Below are 23852 nucleotides of genomic sequence, written 5' to 3' on the forward strand. Positions count from 1 at the left end.
TGAAGGCTTCTGGGAGTGGTAGTCTAAGAACATCTGGAGGCCCAAGGTTGGGGACCACTGTGTTATAGCACAAACTACAAGGAATCTTTGTGCCTGCCTTTTAAAGGCTAACAAGGTTATTGTGACATGCAGTGTAAACCCATTTTTCCAGTATCTATGCAGTTGGATCCAAACTGCACTATCATTTTATCAATACGTATACAGCTGAACCCAGATTTTGCTATAGTTAATGTGGTTAACCCACTGAAATCAATGAGACTTTAGGCAATCATGACTGGCTCACATCCTTGTTATTATAAATTTTCATGGGACGCATTTTAATTTAAATGCATTGCTAAAAAAGAGAATGAGTATCTCCTTTACTCTCATTCTAGATACAGAACTGCTGTTATCATTTTTCCAATACAGAAATGAAGGCTATCTTTAGAAATAACTAATAATTAAGATTTTGTGATGTAGACAAAATAATCGCCTCTTCAAGGGAAGGCATTTTCATTACTTGGAAGATGATGGTCTGTCCTGGCATTTCATAGGGAAAAATAGCAGCCACAAGTCTTTTTCTCATCTATTAATTGTTCCAGTCAGGTTCTTAAGTTTCATCCTTCACCCTGGTATTCAAGGGTCTGCATGGTTGCCTGGTGCTTTTATAGTATTCGGGGTATTGTCTGTCTAGGCGGCTAATGTAGGAACAGCTTACAAAGTCATCTTTTTAAACCTCTTAAATGAACTGTTTACAAGGGAGTTATTGCCCAGCAGAATGGATTATCCAGGAAAGTTGCTAATTCTCTTTTTCTTTTTTAAAGTGGCAGAACATTTGAGGGCTTTAAATCATTAACAAATATGTGATAAGCTTTGTGTAGCTTGTTAAGTGAATTTGAGCCCACACATCCTTTTTTTGTTTTGTTTTCTGAATTAGATTTGGTCAGCCTGTTTTCAAATAATCCAAAGAAGCTGCTGTAATTATTTATTTGCGTTGTTGTTGGGGCTTCTGTTTAAATACAAAAAATTGTTTGAGAAATGTTTGAGGTCATTAACCCTGTGGCAATTTTAATAGTCCCAACTAAATGGTAATAATATATCTTTTATCACAGAGTGAAAATGTTCTTTTTTTAACTACAAATCCCTGGCACATCATCTTGATAGCGCTAGAATATCTACTCTGATTTTGTAAGTGACAGATGTTGGTGAGGCAATTACTTTGGGTAAGCATAAAACAAGAAGTGCCTCGCATGGGGGGCGTGAGGTTTTTTGGGAGCTGGAATGGGGGGTGGGTGGAATTTCCAAGCTCTTTTTATCATTATGACTTGGTCACATAGGGATTTGTTACTGGTACTGTATTTCTTATTAAGTCTGTATGTGACTCCACCAAGGTGTTTCCCCTGAACTGGACCTAAAGGAAGAGTGGAAGGGGAAGTTGGGGTTAGACAACTTGATATCAATCAGATGCTTCAAATGATCAATCTGATGCTTCAAATGATTTGCTGTGTGAGTTGGTTGTGCAGTATAAGGTGGCTGTACAATACTGCACTTCTTTTCCCTTGGGCTTTTTCTAGAATTGGTGAGCACAATGGGGAAAAAAACAAAGCAAGAAAATGGAGGAGCTTCTGGAAGAGGAAGAGAAGTGTGGGCTGCATAAGATCCTTGATGGTTTAAACAGCATCAGAGAAAAAGATGCTAAAGATAATAATGATAAAGAAGGTGGGGGAGGAGAACATGTACATAGAGACACTACTGTTCTACAATGTAACTAGGTACTCAAAGCCCACAGAAAAACACAGTGTGCAGGACCCATACAAAAACACACACAATCCAAAAGATCAATGCAGTCTGAAGCATCTATGCATACATGCTATGATGTAGCATCTTCACTATACCACATTATGCTAAGTTAAAAATATGAGAGAAAATACGATATGCATGAGAATATACTGTGTAGATCCTAAGTGATCTCACTCAGCGTCCCTTCCCACAGCCTGGTGACTGAAAAGTGCAGGAGAACCGTTTGAACTCCAGTGGGAGGTAAAGGTATTAGTCTACTGTTTTTATCCTCTGCTATTTCGACTTCTTCCTTATATGGTGTTATTGCTTTCTGTTAATCTTTCCCCACTTTTCAGCATATTTTTTTAAAAAAATTATTATTAACCCTCTGCCTGCAACCTGTTTTCTGTTGCAGACTTCCGTGATTTCAGTCTGCACTGGAATGAAGTTGGGGCTGCCTGCTTTGATTTAGGGTCTGCAAATTGATACAAATACTTTCAATTGGAATTTATATTTATGTGGAGGAGTGGGCAGATCTGTTTCTAAAAAGTTTTTTTTCAGGGTGGACTTGATTTAAATCATGATTTAAATAATTAGTTTGGTTTAAATAAAAATCTGTTTTTTTTAAATTTTTTTAAATTGGATTTTTTAAAAAATAAAATGCTTACTGACTAGTGATTTAAATCAAATTTAAAAAATGAGCTTTTTTGTAACTATAGTGTGTTCAAAACTAAACAACAGGACATTTCACTTTATCTTTGTGCTTGATTCTTGATGTGTTGTTATTCAAGCAGGTAGGAGATTAATGCTGTGGAATAGCAATACTGTATGTGATTGGGTGAAAAATGTCACTGCTGAAACCATTCTTTTCCCTGGAGGTGTTACAGTGAAAGCAGAATGGGAGTAATTGATAAGTAATCCAAATCAATACAGATATAGTCATGGATATGTAGTTTTAAAGCCATGCTTTTCAAATGCCTGAATGTCTCTCTTGCTGAAGTTGTTCGACTGGTTTCCATCAGTAGATGCTAGGATGCAAAGCAGCTCAAACAGCTAAAGCCATTTCTCTTGGTTGATTGATTGCTTTTGTTTTTTTTAATTTGAATATTCCAAGGAAACTGAACGAAGCCACTTTTCTCTCTAGCCGGGTTTTCTCTTGTTTCCCACTGCAGGGTTAATTTCTCTTTGCTTGTTATCTGGAACAATTATATCTTGCTTTATAGTTCCCCAAGGTGCTCAGAGTGGTTTTAAAAAAGATTCTGAGCCAAAATGAGTACAGGAAAATGGGTTATGCTATGTTTGTATGGAACAAACATTCTATTTGCTGCTTTTATTCATATAGTAGTCTGTGTCTCTGTCTTTGTGTGCCTCGGCTCCTCCTCCTAGATTTTCTGAGTGCAAGTGAGAATTAAACAGGTAGAAGCGCGGCTTCTGGAGAGGCATGACTGCAATGTCTGCCTACGCCTTACATTCTCACCACATACTTTTGTAATTGTTGTTGCATGTTGGGATAGTAGTGATGATACCGGGTTGCTTTCAAAAGATCTAATCAAAGAGAACAGAACTGTGAGATCTTTCATGAAAAGACAGATCAGGAAGGAAAATGCCAGCAGTCTGTCTGTCTTTAGAACTGCTGGTCTGTTGAGAGATGAGACAGCCATGGCTTCGTCCCCTCCTTTTATCCTAGTACAGTGGTGCCTCACATAACGTTTTTAATTGGTTCAAAAAAAAAAAACCTTATGCGAAAAAAACTTTATGCGAAACACCATTTCCCATAGGAATGCATTGGAAACCGGTTAATCCGTTCCAATAGGCACGGATTGCCGCCCTTAAGTGAAAAAACCCATAGGAAACATCGTTAAACGATACAATGTTTCCTCCATTGGAATGTATTGAAGCCGACTAATACATTTCAATGGCTTTGCGAAGTCAATTTTTGCAAATTTAAGTGTGTCATAAAAGGGTCAAAAATGGTTTTAAATGCTTGGATTAGCTTCTGCACCCTCTAAAACGGATGCAAAAGTTAATTTGGCTTTGATCTGACTTTTCCTTAATTTATGGTGATTTCCCCCCCCCCAACTTTTGACAGCTGTCAAAATCTGACAGCTCCATTGTTTCCTATGGGGGAGGAAAAAAAATCACAAAAAATTAACGAAAAGTCAGATCAATGCCAAATTAAGTATGCACACATTTTAGAAGGTGCACTAATGATTCCAAGCATTTAAAACCATTTTTCAACATGTTAAGACACTTTTGTAATTGAAAAAATGAACATCGTTAAGTGAAGCAGGGGACCTAAAACAAAAAACGTTAAGCGAAGCATGGTCCCAAAATCGCTATGTGAAAATCGCCTATAGGGAAAAACGTTATACGAAGCACAATCTGACTCTGAAAAAATAAACGTTAAGCGAAAAAAACGTTAAATGAAGCAAACGTTATGCGAGGCACCACTGTACTGGTTCCTGTCCTCTCTTCTCTTATTCACTTGCTGGTAATAAGAAACAGGAGTTCAACTGTGTTCTACGGCATGCAGTTAGAAAAATACCAGAGAAGGAAATTATAGCTTAAGCTGGGTAAGCTACCCGTCTCCTCCCCAGTGTGGTGTGTAGTGGACAGAATGGCAGACTAGGATTCTGGAGAACAGAGTTCAAATCCCCCGTTCAGCCATGGGGGAGTGGAAGTGGCAAAACCACTCCTTAAATACCACACTTACCTTGAAAGTCATATTAGGGTCATTATAAGTTGATTCTGATATGACAGCACATAGCAGCGACCACCTATCGTTTGATCTAATGGCAGATATAAAAAGTAAAGGGAAAATCTCTTAGTGGCAATGTGATTGTCGACTTCTTACTCCTTTTTCGTCTTTTCTACTTGATCTTGCTTTCAGAATGGTAATACTGTACTTGATAGGTAAAGGCAAAGGTTCCCCTTGACATTTAGTCCAGTCGTGTCCGACTCTAGGGTGTGGTGCTCGTCCCTGTTTCCAAGCCGTAGTGTCAGTGTTTGTTCATAGACAGTTTTTATGTGGTCATGTGGCCAGCGCGACTAGACACGGAACACCATTTCCTTCCCATCATGGTGGTACCTATTTATCTACTCGCATTTACATGCTTTTGAACTGTTAGGTTGGCAGGAGTTGGGACAAGCGACGGAAGCTCACTCCATCGTGTAGATTTGATCTTATGACTGCTGGTCTTCTGACCTTGCAGCACAGAGGGTTCTGCGGTTTAACCCGCAGCGCCACCACGTCCCTTACCATTTAACCTGCAGCACCACCCGCAGTGCCATGTTTAACCTGCAGCGCCACCATGTCCCTTACTTGATACCATTTGTTAATGAACTTAATGTTGAAGATTACTATTCATTCATTCATTCAATTTGTATCCCGCACCCATTAGTATCACAGCATAACTCTGGACGGGTTACAATGTAAAAATAGAAAACAAAAATAAAAATAGTGATATTAAAACCAACAGCAATAACCTGGAAAAAAAAAAAACAGATTAATCCCAGAGTGGATGGAGGGAAAGGGGGAAGGGAAGAAGATGAGGGGGAAAAAGGGGGAGCAAGGAGGTCAGCTGAGGTCATTGGGAAAAGCCTCCCTGAAAAATGATGTCTTTAATTGCTTCCTAAAAGACCCCAGGGAGGGGGCTAGAGCACCTGCATAAAGATGGAGCCACTGTGAAGGTGGTCCTGCCTCTTGTAGAGGTTTTATGGGCCTCCCTTGGTGTGGCCACCTGGAGGAGCCTCGTCTGGGATGATCTTCTGGGTTGGACAGATGACATTAAGAAAAGACACTCCAACAAGTAACATGGGTCCAAATTGTGGAGGGCTTTGTATGTGAGTGTCAAAACCTTGAACTAAGCGTTATATATGCCTTACAGATTACAGATCAGCTCCAAACTGCATATCCAGTGGTTGGAAATTCTAGAATCTGTAGGCGACAACATTAGGAGAGTAATAGGTCAGGGAAGGGGCAAAATATGTGTGATTTGTTTTCTAATTTGGGGGGAAAGGCACAGCTGCTCGTGTTAGCTTCCAGTTTGTTCATGGACAAGCATAAACTAGTTAGTATTCTTAGCAGTGTGCTAGTAATTTTAATATCAGTGTAACCCTTACATACCAGCAGGGACAGCGGGGCTAAACTTACTACAGTAGCTCTGTCCTTGTGTCACCACCTTTCATGCACAGAGAGAACTCTCTGCCTAGAAAGTCTTCCTGGGCAGGTAGTCATCTCTACACATGGCTGGAGAAAAAAGTGCTGACACAGAGGTAGTGCACATTTCAACATACTAATCCCTGCTCTCTCCTCCAACCCCTAATTGATGCTTGTTAGCAATACCTGAATAAGGCTTATGGCTTCCCATTACACAGCCACCATAACTAGGTATAACTAAGACTAAAGAGGGTGTGTAGTAAGCTTATGGGAAGGGAAATGTACCTGTGGAAGGCAATAACAGAGTAGTTTTGTCTGACTGGAATGTGTCTAGATGCTGTATTTAGAAAGCCGCAAATCTGTCACAGCAAGCAAGTTTCTAGAAAATAAAGCTTATGAAAGAGGCTTTCCTTGGAACTGCTGAGGTAAGAAAGCTGTAGATGTAAAAGCAGTAATTGAGACACTAATTAATACATTTCTAGAGCCACCTAAGGCTCTGTTTTTTGTTTTTGTTTTTTTAAATTTCTAATCTGCAGAAGTAACTGCAGTACTCTGCTAAAGTTAAAAGTGGGCCATCTTCTACAGTGAAAAAAGTGACATGCTGATATATAGCTAAAATGTGAATGCTTTGCACCAAGTAGCAGTTTAATGAGTTCTTTTAAACTCCCGGGAAGGGGGTGGGGAATCCTTTTTTAAAAAGGTAGGAGAAACTATCCAGCTCTGTTAAGGCTATGTTGTAGTTCCTGACATTGTTAGAATAAAGGTTCTTGTTGTAGTGCATCCCATCTTTGACTCTGGACCGACTGGACCATTTCAAGCTCTGCCTGTGGAGGACTGGGGGGATGCATACAGTGGAACAGAAATGCCTGAAATAAATTGAAGCTAAAGTAATATAGGAGAGATTTGTAGGTACTGTATGTCATGGTACAGCGCAACACTTTGGTTCCTTTGATGAAGTGGCTTTGGCCTCTATGCCACAACAGATCTGTTATTCTTTTTTTTAAGGTGCCAAAATACAAGACTATTGCTTTTTAAGTTATGGCCTTTACATTTGTTGAACAACATCCTGCATTCCATCCCCCACCCACCCCTTTTGACTGTCTCTAGCTTTGTTTCTAGTGGAATTCTTGCATGGTTAGAGAAGGTTTCCCCAATTATAGCCAATATTGGACTTGTTTTAAGGTGCTGTTTCTGTGGATCATGAGTGCAAAAATGATGAGAGAAAATTGTAAGTTCATGTGTTTACACCTTTGATCCTTGTTTTGTTTTGGTAGCTGGTGGTTTGTACCATGTCTATTGCTAAACTCCATTTGATCCGATTGTGAATATAGTCTACCAGACTTGTTGTTTGCCTCTTTGGACTACTCAATGTCAGCTACAGTCTTTAAATCTCTAGGCTTTCTTGTATGGTTTCCTGGTGTATATGTTAAAGGAAAATACCCAGGAGGATTTTTTTAAAAAAATTGATATTAACTATATTTATGTCATGTATAGTTATTCTGAAAACTTAGGTTACTGATTAAACACAACCCTGAGCATATGTGAGCAGTTTTGTCATTTTTGAGAGCCATGCTACAAAGGACATCAGTAACCCTCTATTTGTGTAGGACTTCTTGGGGGCAGGGATTGGAACATTGGAGGGGATGTGGCACCAGGGATGGGCATGTGGAGGTTGCCCATCTCTGATGCTGAAGAGGAAAGCATGTTTTTATATGTGTAGCTTCTCTAGGTGATGAGAAACCTTGATTTTTCATGATTCTGAATCCCATGGAGAGGTCCATACAAAGTAGAGGCTTTCCTTTTCAGGTTATTGCTTTTGTCTGAAGAAAACACCTGCCAGAGGAGAGGGCTACTCTGCTTCCTTTCCTCAGGCACTTAGGTTACTCCTATCCTAGACAACTAAATAGGGCCTGTATGTTTAGTATCGTCTACCATGCCCACTTCATAATTTTCCATACTTATTGTGGGCACTTCGGAGAGCTAGGGGCAAATCCCTGTTGGCCATGAAAACTCACTGGGTGGTGGCAATGGTAAAACAACCCCTTAAAATATCTCACATACCTTATAGGGTTGCCATAAACTGGAACTGATTTGATGGTGCATAACATATACAGTTACCACCTCTGGAACAACCTACCTGCTGAGATCCGTGTGGCTCCCTCGCTGGGTATCTTTAAAAATCAACTTAAAGCATGGATGTTTCGGCAGGCCTTCCCTCCAGTCAATCCCTGATACTCTCTTTCTCCCTTCTATTTGTCTATTCTGTTATGTCTATTTCTTTGTAAAATTGTTTTATATTTATTTACTGTTCTATTTTATGCTGTTAGCTGCCTAGAGTGGTCTTAACCGACCAGATAGGCGGGATAATTAATAAATAAATAAATAAATAAATAAATAAATAAATAAATAAATAAATAAATAAATAAATAGTAGGGGAAATAGAGATTTTTTTAAAAAGTGATTTTGCCTTCACTTTTCTTCTATGGAGTGCCTTAAGGTGGAGCCTGGAAGAATTATTTTTGGAGACTTCATCTCCTTGTTTCTGGAGTTGTGTTTAGAAAACAAAACTTTCCCAAGGGCTGTTCTTCGATTAGATCCTCATTTATATGAAGGATGGAACCAGATCTATGACCTTTTAAAATGGGAAGCTAAAATAACATGCCCTGGTGTACTGCCTAATTAATAAGATGAGATAGAAGAGAAGGAAGCATGGTGGAAAGGCAGAATCTTTGTAGTTGCTAGTCAAAGGAGAACCAAGGACAGAAAGAAATGACATGAAGAAATGGAAAGTGTGTGCATGGTGGGAGAACAGTGTTGTTGTTTTTCAAAGTGGATTGAAAAAGTGTAAGGCAAGGAAGATAGCTCTTCAGCAGAAGAGAATTCCATGTAATCTGTGTGAAGAACAGGAAGAGGGAAGGTAATAAACATGGGTAAGACAAAAGGCAGTGAGGATTTAAAAAATAAAGCTCTCTTTCTGAAGAAAAAACCCCTCAGAGAAGAGAAGGTGAAAGCTTGAGATAATGAAGGAATACAAAGAAATGTCCTAAGCTGTTTCCCCAAAAGTCCTACGGATTTTGATTCCACTAACTTTAAAGAGAGCCAGTGTGATATGGTGGATAGAATGACAGATTAGGAGTCTAGAGTCAAAATTGCCACTTGGCCAGAGACACATACTCTGAGGTAGCTATAATACAGTACTGTATAATAATAATATCAATAGCATGTCATCAGTTCATTTCTCTCTGGAAAAGACGCTGATGTTAGGAAAGTGTGAAGGCAGGAGGAGAAGGGGACGACAGAGGATGAGATGGTTGGACAGTGTCATCGAAGTAGCCAACATGCATTTGACCCAACTCCGGGAGGCAGGGGAAGACAGGAGGGCCTGGCGTGCTCTGGTCCATGGGGTTACAAATAATCGGACACGACTAAACGACTAAACAAGAAGAAGTCAGTTCTGACTTCTGGAGACCCTTTCCAGGATCATCTAGGACGGTGGAGTGTACCTAGACAGAAGTGGTTTACCATTCCTTTCTTCTGGGGATGCCCTGGGCCACACAGGCTGGCCCTACTTTGCGGGAGACCCAGTGGGGAATCAAACTGCCAACCTCTAAACCATTGAGCTATCCAGTCAGCTCAGCAATGGTATAAGTACTCATTTAATTATCTCATGCACCTGGAAAGCCCTATTACGGTTGCCATAAGTCTGATACCATGTGGCAGCACACGTATAACAACAGCTTGAAAGAAAACATGCTTAAGATTGCGGCCATATTCTGGTCTAGTGTTGTGATAGTGTGTCTGTGAAAAGTATCTTTCTTCCAGGTGACCAGCAATGGGTGTGTAGCCTGGTAGGGTAACCTATTTGGCCCCTCAAATTCTCCATCTGGCACCACCTTCTGATACTGCCAGTGGCCATAAATGATCCTGTAGAAAGAAGAAAAGTCCTATTGATAGTTTGAATAATAATCCTGATGGTGAAGATTAGGGTGATTATATCAGTGATGCAAATGACGATGACAACAACAACACATAGACCTCCAAATACACCCAATATACCAGGGCACCTTTTCCTCCTCTGAAATGATTGTCTGTTGACAACTCAGCTTAAAATGTAGCCCAACGATCATTTTCTCCCTCTTTGTTCCCTAGTTGTATTCGCTGTTGACAGTATTTCCAACTTAATTTAGTATTGAATAGAGTGCCCAGATTGAAAAGCTCTTCTTCAAACAAAATGGGCAGAAGAAAAAGGTAGCTGCTCAGGAAAGGTCATGGGCCTAACGAGATTGATACAAGGGTTGTACAGAGTTTCTTCTAAACAAAGAGAGATTCTGGTTGAAGCTCTTTTGGCCAGTTTCTCTGAAATGGCCCTGAAGCTGACATTCTTGGAGAGCTGTTCAAAGAACTCTTATTAATCAAGGATGCCTTAAGCCTGGATGTCCACAGTCGTGCTTTAAAATACAAAGTGCAAAACAATGCCTGCTATTGTATCCTTCCCAGCTCCAACCCATGTCTCCATTTGAGGTGTTGCATAACTAGCTAGTATTGGTACATGTGACCAACCCTTTAAAATTTGTCCAGAGGTGAGTTGTAAATTGAACACAGTTATTTTATTTCTTCGTGTATTAATATATTAAAAATCACCGTTCATGTTTGCAGATACAATGGTGCCTCGCTAGACAGTTACCCTGCATGACAGTTTTTTCGCTATTGACTTTTTGCGATGGCTATAGCGATTCGCGAAACAGTGATTCCTTTGGGGGAATTTCGCTGGAGAATGTTTGGTCCCTGCTTCGCAAACCGATTTTCGCTAGACGATGATTTTGACAGCTCCCTCCGCGCTCGCAAAACAGATGTTTTTGGGACCTAAGGTTCGCAAGACAGTGATTTAAACAGCTGATCAGCGGTTTGCAAAGCGGCTTTCCTATGGCCAATCCTCGCTAGACAACGACGATTCTTCCCCATTGGAACGCATTAAACAGGTTTCAATGCATTCCAATGGGGAAATGCTTTTCGCTAGACAATGATTTCGCTAAACAGCGATTTCAGTGGAATGGATTATCATTGTCTAGCAAGGCGCCACTGTATTGGATTCTATGTATAAAAGTATGAATAAAATAATGCAAATGTAATAAAATGCTGAACATAATCATAAGTAGAGAGGCTCCAAATTCAACAGAACAATGAATATCTGTTTCTATCCCATTAGAATCTCCTTTGCATTGAAGGATTGTCTACTTTTGGCAGAGAGGGGGATTGGCTATAAGCTGTGCTGTTGTGGATTATAGCTTGGTATTATCATGACTGGCTGTATAGCTCAGTGAGTTGTGTACTTGGCTGTGGAGTGAGAGGTTGGGAGTGTGATTTCCCACTCTATCTTCTGTGGGAAGGCCCAGCGTGTATAGCCTTGGGCAAATGGCACAGTCATAGAGCATCCTGGAAGTGAATGGTGAACTGCTTCCAAGTACTCTGTGTCCAGAAAGCCCTGGAAATTGTTGCCATAATTCAGAATGGACTTGATGGCATGTAATTATTATTGCTGTAATTATTGTCATGACTAGAGATGGGAGCTTTGTATTCATATCCCTGGGGATATGAATACAAAGCACAACACCACGAGTGCCATGGAGGTCTGTTGCTCTAGAGAAAGAGGCTGGCTTATTTTCAGGGGATGGGTCACCCTACTAAATGTATTTTTCTCAAGAGGTCATTTCATTTGGCAGTCATGCTGATGGATCTCCATCAGCAGCAGCCTCCACAGGTTTTCAGTTTGCAACTCTAAATAAAATACAGCAATTGAGTATAAGAAATTAAAAAAGAAAATCAGATTTCTTTCCTTCTGGTCATATCTACCTTACAGAATCTGGAGCATAGAGAAAAAAGAACGGATAACTTCTGGGAGTAGTCTCTCTGATGGTACATGCGGTCTAGTGTCTAAAAGGTGGAGTTTTTAAACATGCCTGAGTTCATGTCAGTTTCTAGTTGCATCAGTTTCCTGTTGGCTGAGGATTTCAGCCATACATGGAGAATGGTGACTCTGCTTTTGATCTCTGCTGGCCAAACATCTTGGGTACAATGATTAGCTCTCAACTCATAACTTTGAATTCAACCCTTGCTGTTTCTGCATTACCTTAAGGCAGAGGTAGGAAACCCTTCACTCCTCCAATGTTTTATGCTATAGCTTCTGTAAACCCTTTGTATTGGTCATACTGGGTGAGTTTTCTCTGAGTTGGAAGTACTCAGCTTCCCTGCCTCTGGTTTAGAGTTTTTACAAGACAGCACAGTTGTCCCCTGATTTTTAAAACTGAGCTTCTTTACAACATTGTTCAATTCAGGACATCAGTCACAACTCTTGTTTCTTGGAAGAAAGCCCTTTTATCTTTCAAGTTGCATTCCTCATGTCAGAGACAAACTGAGGAATTAACAGACAAAACCAAATAAAAAAATTAAACGAAACAAAAATGTTGTGGCACCTTAAAGACTAACTGCTCTGACGAAAGCTTACATTAAAATATAGAAGTTAGTCTTCTGGGAATTAATGCCTGGTTTAATTCCATCCCATTCCTAAGTTTCCCCATGCTCTCACATTCATTTTTGGTGTGTGTGTGTTTGGAAGGATTCATGTTTTGTATTCTAGGATTTCAGTTTGTGTATTACGGTTTTGTGGGGAAAGTTTGTGCCTGGTCTGTGTCATTTGAGGAAATGTTACTGTATTATGGGAAGGCAGGTTATAAATCTTTCAAAGAAATAACAGGTAGACTATCCTAATGTAGGATTTTTTAATTTTTTAAAAACCTTGCTGGCTCTTCTTGTTTTATGGAAGAAAGATATATGTATTCTTCCTCCTAGGGATAAAGGACAACTAGAATCATAGGCTGCTTCAAGGTGGGAAGAGTTTAATATTCGTACAAGTAGTAATTAATAGCATACATACATAATGGCATCAAAGGTGGCTTTTATTGGGCATCTATTGTGCACCAGATCCTAGTTCTTCTTTTTCTCAAATATGAGAAGGCAGACAGTAGTCTGACCCTGTGCAATTTCTGCTTTGCAGACAGAAGTCAATTAGGGCATGTTACCGTAGTGTTTTGAACTGAATGATGCCTGTAGCTTTTGCTCTGCCTGTTTACTTAGCAAGAGATTGTTTTACATCCATCTGATTTTTCACCCACCCCCTTCTTTTACACTGAGCTTGACCTGCTTTCCTTCAAGTATGCCCTAGTTTTCTATATAACTAGGAGCTTTAAATGTTATTATTAGATTTTCTCCCCTCCCAATGTTAAAGGACAACTGCCAATATAGGGTACTTCAAGGTGGGAAGAGTTTAATATTTATACAAGTAGTATTTTATATATCCTGGTCAATGGCACTTGGGAGGCTGGAATTGAAAGGCTGGTGGCTGCAGTTGGGAGAAGTGAGGAGTGTCCATTCTGCTGGAATTAATAGCAAGAGTACTGTATTGGAATATGTGTGAGGAGAGATTCATTTCATTATGGAGGGGGAAGGGAAGGGAGAGATTGCAGCTGCTGGTAAGCTGATACAGAAGGGCTGGCAGCATTGTCATGTGGGGAACCTCCAGTGTGTGCCTCCGTTGCTGTTCTCTCAAGCAGAGAAGTCCTGCTGGAATCAAGTTGTTTTTAAAGATACTTGTGGCTCCTACAGTACTTCGGGGACTCTCTCTCTCTCTCTCTCTCTCTGTGTGTGTGTGTGTGTGTGTGTGTTATATTTATTATTGGCTTCTGTTTACATGCGTCTGAAGAGCATGAATGATGGATGTTGATTCTACATGATACGTACATAATTTGTTTATCAGTTATTGGTTAAGCAGCACGTGGTATAAGAGGAGTGCTGTATTTATTAGCACCATCACTGACAAGATTTTTTATTGGCACTTTATATCTAACAGATCTGTGATGAGGTATGAAGGCATGTGTATGTAATGGCATCAAAAGTGCCATTGGATATGCATTCATCATGCACCAAGTCCTAGTTGTTGTTCCCCGTGTGTCCAAGTATAATATCAAAACGCTCAGAAACAGTTTCTGTTAATAAACATGGAGTGCAGTGCCACTACTGTAGGGCAATCCTGTCTGGAGTCATGCATGGTCAACCCCCGTCTCCCCCCACTATACATTTCAGTAAGGAATAATACATCCCAAACTGTTCCAGTGCATATTCTCAGGAAGGCATATATTGCCCACCTCACCGTATGTCTTGACTGGGAATGCATATCTTTCCTTCCTTACACCACTTTCTGGTGTTGCGCCATGTTGTCTGCTAGTGTTGGAATTCAGGGACCAGCCTATCCTTTTGCTTCCACAAGGAACTGTGAAATATATTGCAGCCTCCTGTGAATACTCTACATAGCCCAAAGGGGGTGGAGGGAGATGGAAAGAGAGATGTCAAACAGCCTCTTAGAACCTAATGCCACTAGTTGGGAAATAAGTCCCACTGACTTACAATGAGGATTGGAGCTCTGATTATCCTTATTAGAAAGGCTAGACCACTAGTTTTTCCAGTCTGGTCAGGTTTCCTTCAACAATCCCTGTGGTAAAGGAAGAGTAGGCACCTTCAGTGAATTGGGAAGGGGCAGAGTTTTATTCCCGGGGTCCTGTGGGGACCACACAAATGCAAAAAAGAAAAAAAAAAGAAAAAGAAAAAAACTGGAAATGGGCAGAAGTCCATTTCTTGTTTTGAAAGTGGGTATTCTGAGGCAATAAGCACTGTGAGGAAGCCTTGTGTCCCATCTGGAAAGCAAATGGTTGCTCCTGGAGGCTTGCTTATTGATTGATTGATTGATTGATTGATTGATTGATTGATTGATTGATTGATTGATTGAATTTCTGTCCCAGCCTTCTAGACCAAAGGTCTACTCTGAGCAGTTTACAGATTCAAAAACAAAAACAAAAAAATATAAAAAAAACATATATTATAGATCCAAGGTGGCAAAAGTATAAGAAATTATAGCCATGTTTTAAGTTTATTCCTGAAAACACCCAGAGAGGGAGCCAGGCAGATCTCCACTGGCAAGTTGTTCCAAAGGCGAGGGGCCACTGCCAAGAAGGCTCTCTTCCTGATTCTTTCCTTCTGGACCTCCCTCGGCGTTAGGCCCCTAGGTGAGAGAACGTGATCTGCGTTCTAAACCAAGGTCCTAAACCATTTAGGGCTTTATATGTAATTGTATATGTAAAGTCTGAAATGTGTAAACTATGAAATCAATGCGGAAACGAATGGGCAGCCGATTAAAGGCAGCCAGTGTCGGGGAAATATGTTGGTACCTTTTCACCCCTGTAAGAAGTCTGACCGCCGCATTCTGTACCGTCTGAAGTTTCCGCGTCAGTCTCAAAGGCACAGCCCCATGTAGAGCACATTACAGTAGTCTAATGTTGAGACTACAAATGCATGGACCAAAGTGGTGAGCGCCCCCACATCAAGATAGGGACGCAGCTGGACAATCTGCCGAAGGTGGAAATGTGTGGAACGGACCACTGACGACATGGGTCTCCATGGTGAGCGCCGGGTCCAGATGTACACCCAAACTGCGAACCTCTCCCAAACATTTTATTTTATTTTATCCCTACCTTTCTCCAAAGAACGGACCCAAGACAGCTAATGAAAAATTGTTTAAAAATTTACACATAATGTTGGCCCCAAGGTTTTAAATTCAGGCACCTGGTCTTGCTTTTTCTTGAGTTAGAAAGAAACCAACATGCAAAACCTTACTGTCCCTTGCTCTGACCCACATAGCTACAATCTTTCTCATGTCTTTTTTCTCCCCCTTTCCTCTTTCCCTTGTTAATCTCTAATGTAAAAAAGACAGGTCTGGTAGCAAAGTCTCCACCTCTGCGAAAAGGTTACTGCTGATAGCCTGTATTAGATCTAAGTAGAGTTTTAAAAAGATTCTTCTCTTGAATCACAGCTCCCAACATCTTACAGCTACTGTGTTTCCCCGAATATAAGATAGGTTCTTATATTAATTTTTGCTCCAAAAATGCTTTAGGGCTTATTTTCAGGGGATTTTTTTGATGTACAACATTTATTCGAATACAGTCATGTATTGCCCTCCACCAACAGTTTCTGCTCATTGGTGGAGGGCAGGGTTTCTCTTAACTGGAGCTTATTTTTGGGTTAGGCTTATATTATGAACATCCTGAAAAATCATACTAGGGCTTATTTTCAGGTTAGGTCTTATTTTTGGAGAAACAGGGTAGTTACCATACTGACTGGGGGTTCTTGGTATTGTTCTCCCCCCCTCATAACAATTTTAAGCTCTGGATTTAAACTGCCACATGTTTTTCCTTGTTGTTTTAAAGTTACAATAGTGGAACACCCCAGTTCTTCAAACAGAGAGGCACAAACATGCATACACCTTCCCATTTGGCCTTTCTTATTCTTGGACAAAAAAAAAAGGGTGGTGTTAATGTGTATTTTTCTCATCAGTTGATGCCAAGTATGATGGGTTGATCTTTTTACTGTTGGAGCAGACTGCCACGCTGCATTCCACTTGAGAATAGACCAAGTTTTCAGACTGGAATCTGCTTGTCACCTTTTCTGGAACCTAGCTGAAATGGAATTCTGTCAAGAAATGAGTTTGAAAATAAAATGTGGAAATTTTATGAAGAAAGGAATTTAAATGGAAAATGGCAATCTGAAACTTTATGGAGTTCAGATTTTTTTTTTGCTACTTAGTCTGCTTCTAACCTTTCCTTCTTTAATTTTTCTTTCTTTCAGGATGGAATGTTGAATTGAGAAGAATCACAGACCTGGTCATACAGCCTGGCTGGTCCGCTCTCTGCTTTATTTATCTATTACTAGTTATTTAAACTGAACTTTTAATAACCTGCCAGCTGCTCTTCGGACACACATGGTGCATTGTTGCCATTCCCAGAATCACATCTTTGAAATCCAGGCTCTTGGTAACCTTCAGCAAACAAAGAGGTGACTTAGAGGATACATCCGCAGCAGGACTTTTTCCGAAACTGCTGCCCTCTAGTTTCTCTGTGGCCTGTGCTGTTTTTCTAGCACATCATGGAGCCCACCATGGAATACTGTTTGGCACAGGTTCTGCAGAAAGATGTTGGGAAGAGACTTCAAGTTGGCCAAGAACTGATAGATTATTTCTCAGATAAACAGAAATCTGCTGATCTGGAACATGATCAGACCATGCTGGATAAAATGGTTGATGGTCTTGCTACCTCATGGGTAAATTCCAGCAATTACAAGGTAAGATTGATTTGCAGAGATGAGTTTGCTAAGGTCAAACACAAGCCTCTCCATCCCTTATAGAATAGTGACTGCACTTTTCATTTAAATGAGCTTGCAAATCTTATTGATCTTGCACATTTTTTTAATGATCGGGAGCTGATCATGTAGTGAAAAAAAATCTTCATTTTGTGGCATTTTACTTTACTGATACAAGAGAGAGAGAGAAAGAGAAAGATGAGCATGACATTATTTGGAATTTACTGATCAAAAGTAAGAACAAGGATGTCAGCATGACTAAGCTGGACCAATTTTCTTTCTAGCTGAGTGATTTTGGTCTTTGCCTAGGCTGGATGGACAAAATTTGTAGCAGCATGAAATATAAATCCATGTGTCCTGCCAGTCTTGGATTTTAGAGAGCAGTTTAAGGGGGGTGTGTGTCATAATCTCCATAATAATAAACAACTGATCACTGTCGTCTTGAGCTTCCTTGATGGTGCCTTGTCACAATGATATTTGGACTCGGAAAGAGACTAGTGTGATAAAGAAGTCAGAGTAATAAGAGTGGACCATTATGCTATAAGAAAGACAGATTCCCCCCCCCCCCCAAAAAAAGCTGCCCTGAGTCATCTCCACTTTTCCTCCATGAAATACAGTAGAATTCTGTGTCTTTTCTCATGTTGTGATGTTGCATGTTTTCCTTCCTCCACTGCACATCACTGACAGTTGTTGGCAGGGGATTGCTTTGCATGATGATTCTGGATGTGACACAAGCTATGCTGCACATTATGGAAGGGAAAGGCCTGCTTTTATTGACAGCCTTCTATTCCTTGTAGCACATTATGGGAACATAGGAAGCTGGTTTGTGCTGAGTCATCCTGTCAGTCTATCTAGACCATGGTGTCACTAGTGCCTGCCAAGAATTTTGTAGAACTTTGGGGAGGATTCTTTTCTAGACTTACCTGGAGTTTCCTGGTATTCCCTGGTAGTCTTGTATTTTGAGTTCTAACCAGGTCTGATCCTGCTTAGCTTTTTGATGCGAGACATGTTCTGTGTGTGCATTATGTGTGATCATCATTGTCATTCTTCAGCAGGAAGGCCGTTTGGAATGTAGATAACAGGAGCTGTGGTAACAGGTAAAAAATGAGGGAAATGAGAAGTACACAGCAGTAATAAAGAACAGCTGCATAAATTGTTTTAAATTCCTTGGATTGATAAATTGATTACCACATGAAAGTGGTTGTGAGGGCAAATGTAGAAAGGAGTAGAAAGCAATTTCAAAATTAAAGTTGTATTCCATAGAGTAAACTTTGGAAGACAATGACATGTGAATTTATGCATTAATAAGATTATTTTGTATAATTACTTACTTTCAGATGTGTGAATCACTTTTTATTTTGGTAGTTTCATTCTTAAATCACTTTGGTTGCTTCTGTAGAAAAAAGGGATGGGGGGTAGGAAGAAGAACCGGACAGAATCATTCATTCAGTCAAGTTTGTCCTGGTTGCTTACATCCTATATAATTTCTTAGCTTGCCCAGGACTTCGTATCCTCATCAAGAAATGTGAAACAGAGAACTGTAGAATAATGAAGTTGGAAGGGGCCTATAAATGCAATCCCCTTTTCAGTATAGGAATCCAAGTTATATCTCTTACCGTATTTTTCGCTCCATAAGACGCACCAAATTTTTAGGAGAAGAACACAGGAAAAAAATTATCTGCTTTCTTCTCCTAAAATTTGGTGAGCCTTATGGAGCGGTCCATCTTATGGAACACACCCTAGGGTCCTAGGGTCCTAGGGTGTGTTCCAGGACCCTTTGGAGCCTCCCCCTGCCTCCCTCGGGGGCCAGAGGGGGTGAAATCGCCACCTTCTGGGGCTCTTCTGAAGTTTCCCAAGCCTCAGAAGAGCCCCCAAAGGTGGCGATTTCATCGCCTCTGGCCCCCAGGGGAGGCAGGGTGAGTCTCCAAAGGGTCCTAGGGTGTGTTCTAGGACCCTTTGGAGACTTACCCTGCCTCCCTCGGGGCCAGAGGGGGCAAAATCGCCACCTTCTGGGGCTCTTCTGAAGTTTCCCAAGCCTCAAAAGAGCCCCAGAAGGTGGCGATTTTGCCCCTTCTGGCCCCCGGGGGAGGCAGGGTGAGTCTCCAAAGGGTCCTAGAACACACCCTAGGACCCTTTGGAGACTCACCCTGCCTCCCCCGGGTGACAGAGCGGGCAAAATAGGCAGCTTCCAGTACCTTTTCTGAGCCTTTCCAGGCTCAGAAAAGGTCCTGGAAGCTCCCAATTTTGCCCCCGCTGTCCCCGTGGGGGGGTGGGGGGAGCCTGGCAAGGGTCCTGGGAGGCTCCCTTGGACCCTTGCCACGCTCCCCCACTCCCCCATGCGGCCGGAGGGGTTTAAAATCGCCAGCTTCTGAGAGTGTTTGGAGGCTCCCTAAGCCTCCAAACACTCCCTGAAGCTGGTGATTTTACCCCCCCTGGCCCCATGGGGGGTGGGGGAGCGTGACAAGGGTCCAAAAGAGGCTCCCTTAGACCCTTGCCACCCTCCCCCCACCCCCACGGAGCCGGAGGGGTTTAAAATCGCCAGCTTCTGAGAGTGTTTGGAGGCTTATCAAGCTTCCAGATACTCCCAGAACCTGGCGATTTCGCCAGGGCTGGCCCCGTGGGGGGGTGGGGGGAGGGTGGCAAGGGTCCAAGGGAGGCTCCCTTGGACCCTTGCCACCCTCCCCCCACCCCCCACGGAGCCGGGGGGGGGGGTAAAATCGCCAGCTTCTGAGAGTGTTTGGAGGCTTATCAAGCTTCCAAACACTCCCAGAACCTGGCGATTTCGCCAGGGCCGGCCCCGTGGGGGGGTGGGGGGAGGGTGGCAAGGGTCATGGGATGCTCCCTTGGACCCCTGCCACGCTCCCCCACCCCCCCATGGGGCCGGGGGGGGTTAAAATCGGCAGCTTCTGGGAGTGTTTTGAGGCTTGGGAAGCCTCAAAACACTCCCAGAACCTGGCGATTTTGCCAGTGCTGGCCCGTGCGTGGGTGGGAGGAGCGTCGCAAGGATCTGAGTGAGCTTCCAGGACCCTTGCGACGTTCCCCCCACCTGGAAGCTGGTGATTTCGCCGGTGCTGGCCCCGTGGGGGGGGGAGCCTCACAAGGGTCCTGGAAGGCTCACCCGGACCCTTGCGACGCTCCCCCCCACGGGGCCAGCAGCGACGAAATTGCTGCATTCACACCATTAGACGCACTGACTTCCCCACCCACATTTTGGAGGGGGAAAAGTGCGTCTTATGGTGCAAAACATACGGTATTTTTGTCACATGTCTAACTTTCTCTTGAATACATCCAGTGTTGAAGTGCTCATCGCTTCCTAAGGTAATTGGAAGTTCTGTTGTTGATTTCCATCAAGAAAATTGGCTCTCTTAACATCCAGCATACATTTGCAGCTACATTCAGCTTTTACTTTTTTTGAAATCAAAAACTCAAATATAGCATGGGCTTTTTCTCCAAAACACACAGTCTTCCAAGCGGTGTTGGACTGCAACTACCATGAACCCTTGCTGGTGGCTATCCTGGCAACAGTTGATGGGAACTGCAGCCTCGACAACCTCTGCTGTGTCATGTATTCCTCATTCCTACCCTTACCCCTTTGCATATTTCTTTCCCAGTCACTTTCAGGTTGGTAATATAATTGTTCTTCATCAGCAATACAAGTGGGTCCGCTTCATGACATACCTACATATGCCTCTGGCTATCTTGTGTTATGGCAATGTGGGGGGGGGCTTACAACATGCAGCTGTGCCATGTTACTAAGGCTGGCCCTCCGGAAAAATCACAGTTGCCACTATATGCGATTAACCACTCATTAACTCAGTAACTGTGACAACCCCAGACCTACTGGGATATGCCACAGTTTCACTAAGCTGCCACCAACCATTCCCTGTAAGGAGTCACACAGACCAGGGATGGATTTTTAACAAACAAAGGAATAAGGTTTATTTAAAGAACACACAGGGAAAATAAAATGATCAAGTGAATAAGATACAGTAACGTGGCTTAGTCTCAATCATACATACACCAGTCTGGTTCACACAGAACACCTTTAAATAAAGCACAGACCCTGAACCTATCAGTTCTGGCTAACCATACAGACACCTGAACCTATCAGGTTGGTACTGACTGACACACAGTAGTACCCTGTCTGACACACAGACTCCCACTCAAGCTTCTTCTCTCAGCTCTTCTCCAGCTCTCCTTCAGCTTCTCCTTCTCCACACAAACTCCACATATATATACAGTACAGCCCCTCCTCCTGATGTCCCGCCTTCCACTCCCCATAGGATGGAACTTTCCCTCCAAACCCATGACAGACAGGTAACATCAGTGCTGTATGTAACACCTCCCCTCTTTATAAGTTGTTTTGTAGGGGGAAAGCTAAGGTGCTTTTCTCCAAAAAACAACCTGGATCCAAAACATACAAAAACAGTTATACCATAACATACAATACCATACTTACTTATACTTACACTAGGATAACCATATCACTTAGGCATTTAAACATTTACCATTTACAATACATCAAGTTACCTTTATTGATACAAACCAGGCATATTTAATAACCAGATACATTTAATCTTTGGTCACCAAAATATATACATAGTCCATGTTTCTTTCGCCGTCTTCATTCTTCGGGTCTTCTTGACAAGGCGTCAGCAACACAGTTCACTGACCCTCTGACCACCTTCACTTCAAAGTCATAGTCTTGCAGGTTTAAAGCCCACCTCATAAGTTTACTATTGTGGGTTTTCATTGTCTTTAACCATTGCAGTGGTGAATGGTCAGTGCACAGAATAAAATGTCTTCCCCAGATGTAAGGCTTGGCCTTCTGGATCGCGTAGACTATGGCCAGGCACTCCTTTTCCACGGTTGCCAAATGTCTCTCACCTTTCTGGAGCTTCCTACTCAGGTAGGACACTGGATGCTGGTCACCATTTTCATCCTCCTGGCAAAGAACTGCTCCTACCCCGCTGTTAGACGCATCGGTGTAGATGATGAACTCCCGGTCGAAGTCTGGAGCACGCAGCACTGGATAGTTGATGAGGGCCTCCTTCAACCTCTGGAATGCCTCCTCACAGTCGCTGGTCCACGGGATGCGGTCATCAGTCTTCTTCCTCGTCAGATCGGTCAGCGGAGCCGCAATCTCGCTAAACCTCGGGATGAACTTTCTGTAGTAGCTCACCAACCCAAGAAATGATTTGACCTTTTTCTTGGTGTTGGGTCTAGGCCAATCACGAACTGCTTCTATCTTGGCCTCTAGGGGTTTTATCACTCCTCCCCCTACTATGTGACCCAAGTATTTTATTTCTGGGCTACCCAGCTGCAGTTTGTTCTCTTTGCAGAGCCTAGGCCAAAGCACTTCCTCCCCTGGATTAAAGCGCCTCTCCCTGCCTTCCTGGTCATCCCAAGCTTTCTTTCTGACCTTTTGAGCCTGCAGGGTCTCTGCTGCTAGCTCTAGGTTTCTCTTTAGGTCATTCCTTAAAGAGTCTATATATGTTACAACGTCTTGTGGGTCATCCTGGGTGATTTGCTCCCAATTTTGTTTGATCAAATCGAGTGGCCCTTTCACCCTTCTCCCAAATAAAAGTTCAAACGGACTGAACCCGGTACTGGCTTGTGGCACTGATCGATAAGCAAACAAAAGGGATTGCAGCTTCTGGTCCCAATTGTTTGGATTCTCTGCCAAGTAAGCCCTAATCATGCGCATTAGAGTCCCATTGAACTTCTCAGTTAACCCATTACTTTCAGGGTGATAGGCAGTGGTTTCCTTGTGCTTAATTCCACAGATTTGCCATAAGCGTTTCATGAGCTTCGATGTGAACGATGCGCCCAAATCTGTGATTATTTCTGAGGCAAATCCCATCCTGGACATATACCCCACCAAGGCATCTGCCACTGTGTTAGTTTCAATGTTAGTCAAGGGTATGGCTTCAGGGTACCTCGTGGCATGGTCCACAATGGTGAGAATGAACCTGTTCCCCCTCTTTGTGGCCTTGGGCAAAGGTCCCACAATATCCACCCCTATGCATTTGAACGGAGTGTCAATCACAGGCAAAGGGCACAACTTTGCTTTGGTCCTGTCGCGGCTATTCCCCTGCCTTTGACACACATCACATTGTTTACAGAACTCCCTGATCTGCTTCCCTATGTCAGGCCAGTAAAAATTCTGTGTGATTCTCTGCTGTGTTTTGTTCACCCCTAAGTGCGCAGCAAACATGTCAGAGTGCCCCCTTTGTAAGATCATGGGGCGATACTTTTCAGTTACCACTAGCTGACTTCTGATCCCATCTCCCCCTTTTGAGATATTCCTCAGGGTCTCTCTATATAAAATTCCCTTTCTCTCACAAAATCTCACTGGGGTCTCAGGTGTTAGCTGGGCGTCTGTCACTTGTTCAAAACTTTTTTGGAGAGTGGCGTCTGCCTTTTGCTCTTGGCCAAATCGGCTGTCTGTGGTTAAGGTTTCCACCACAGCTTCGGAACTCCCCCCACCTGCTTCCGTCTCGGGCTCATCATTATCCCCCTGAACTGTCCCCGTGGTGGCTTGTGAACGTGTAATCACTAGCACCCGTTTCACATGTTCAGCCAGGTCATTTCCCACGAGCACGGCTGCTGGCAGAGTCGATGAAATCGCTAGCCGCCAAACTCCCCTCCAGCCTTGAAAGTTCATAGGTACCTCAGCTACTGGCAGCGAGATCAC

The 23852-nt window shown here is 42.5% G+C and overlaps 1 protein-coding gene across 5 annotated transcripts in view; it reads left to right on the forward strand.

Annotated features, from left to right (window-relative positions):
* The window catches only part of CLASP1 (cytoplasmic linker associated protein 1), a 232228-nt gene that overhangs the window by 10710 nt on the left and 197666 nt on the right, over positions 1–23852 (forward strand). For all 5 annotated transcript variants that reach the window (XM_072985237.2, XM_078377580.1, XM_078377536.1 and 2 more), the window contains exon 2: positions 16646–17137. In XM_072985237.2, coding sequence (XP_072841338.1) covers positions 16943–17137 — 195 coding nt within the window. In that variant the 5' untranslated portion in view covers positions 16646–16942. The remainder of the gene's footprint in view (positions 1–16645; positions 17138–23852) is intronic.

This window comes from Pogona vitticeps, chromosome 1, assembly GCF_051106095.1.
Source record: "Pogona vitticeps strain Pit_001003342236 chromosome 1, PviZW2.1, whole genome shotgun sequence".
Classification (NCBI taxonomy): Eukaryota; Metazoa; Chordata; class Lepidosauria; order Squamata; family Agamidae; genus Pogona; species Pogona vitticeps.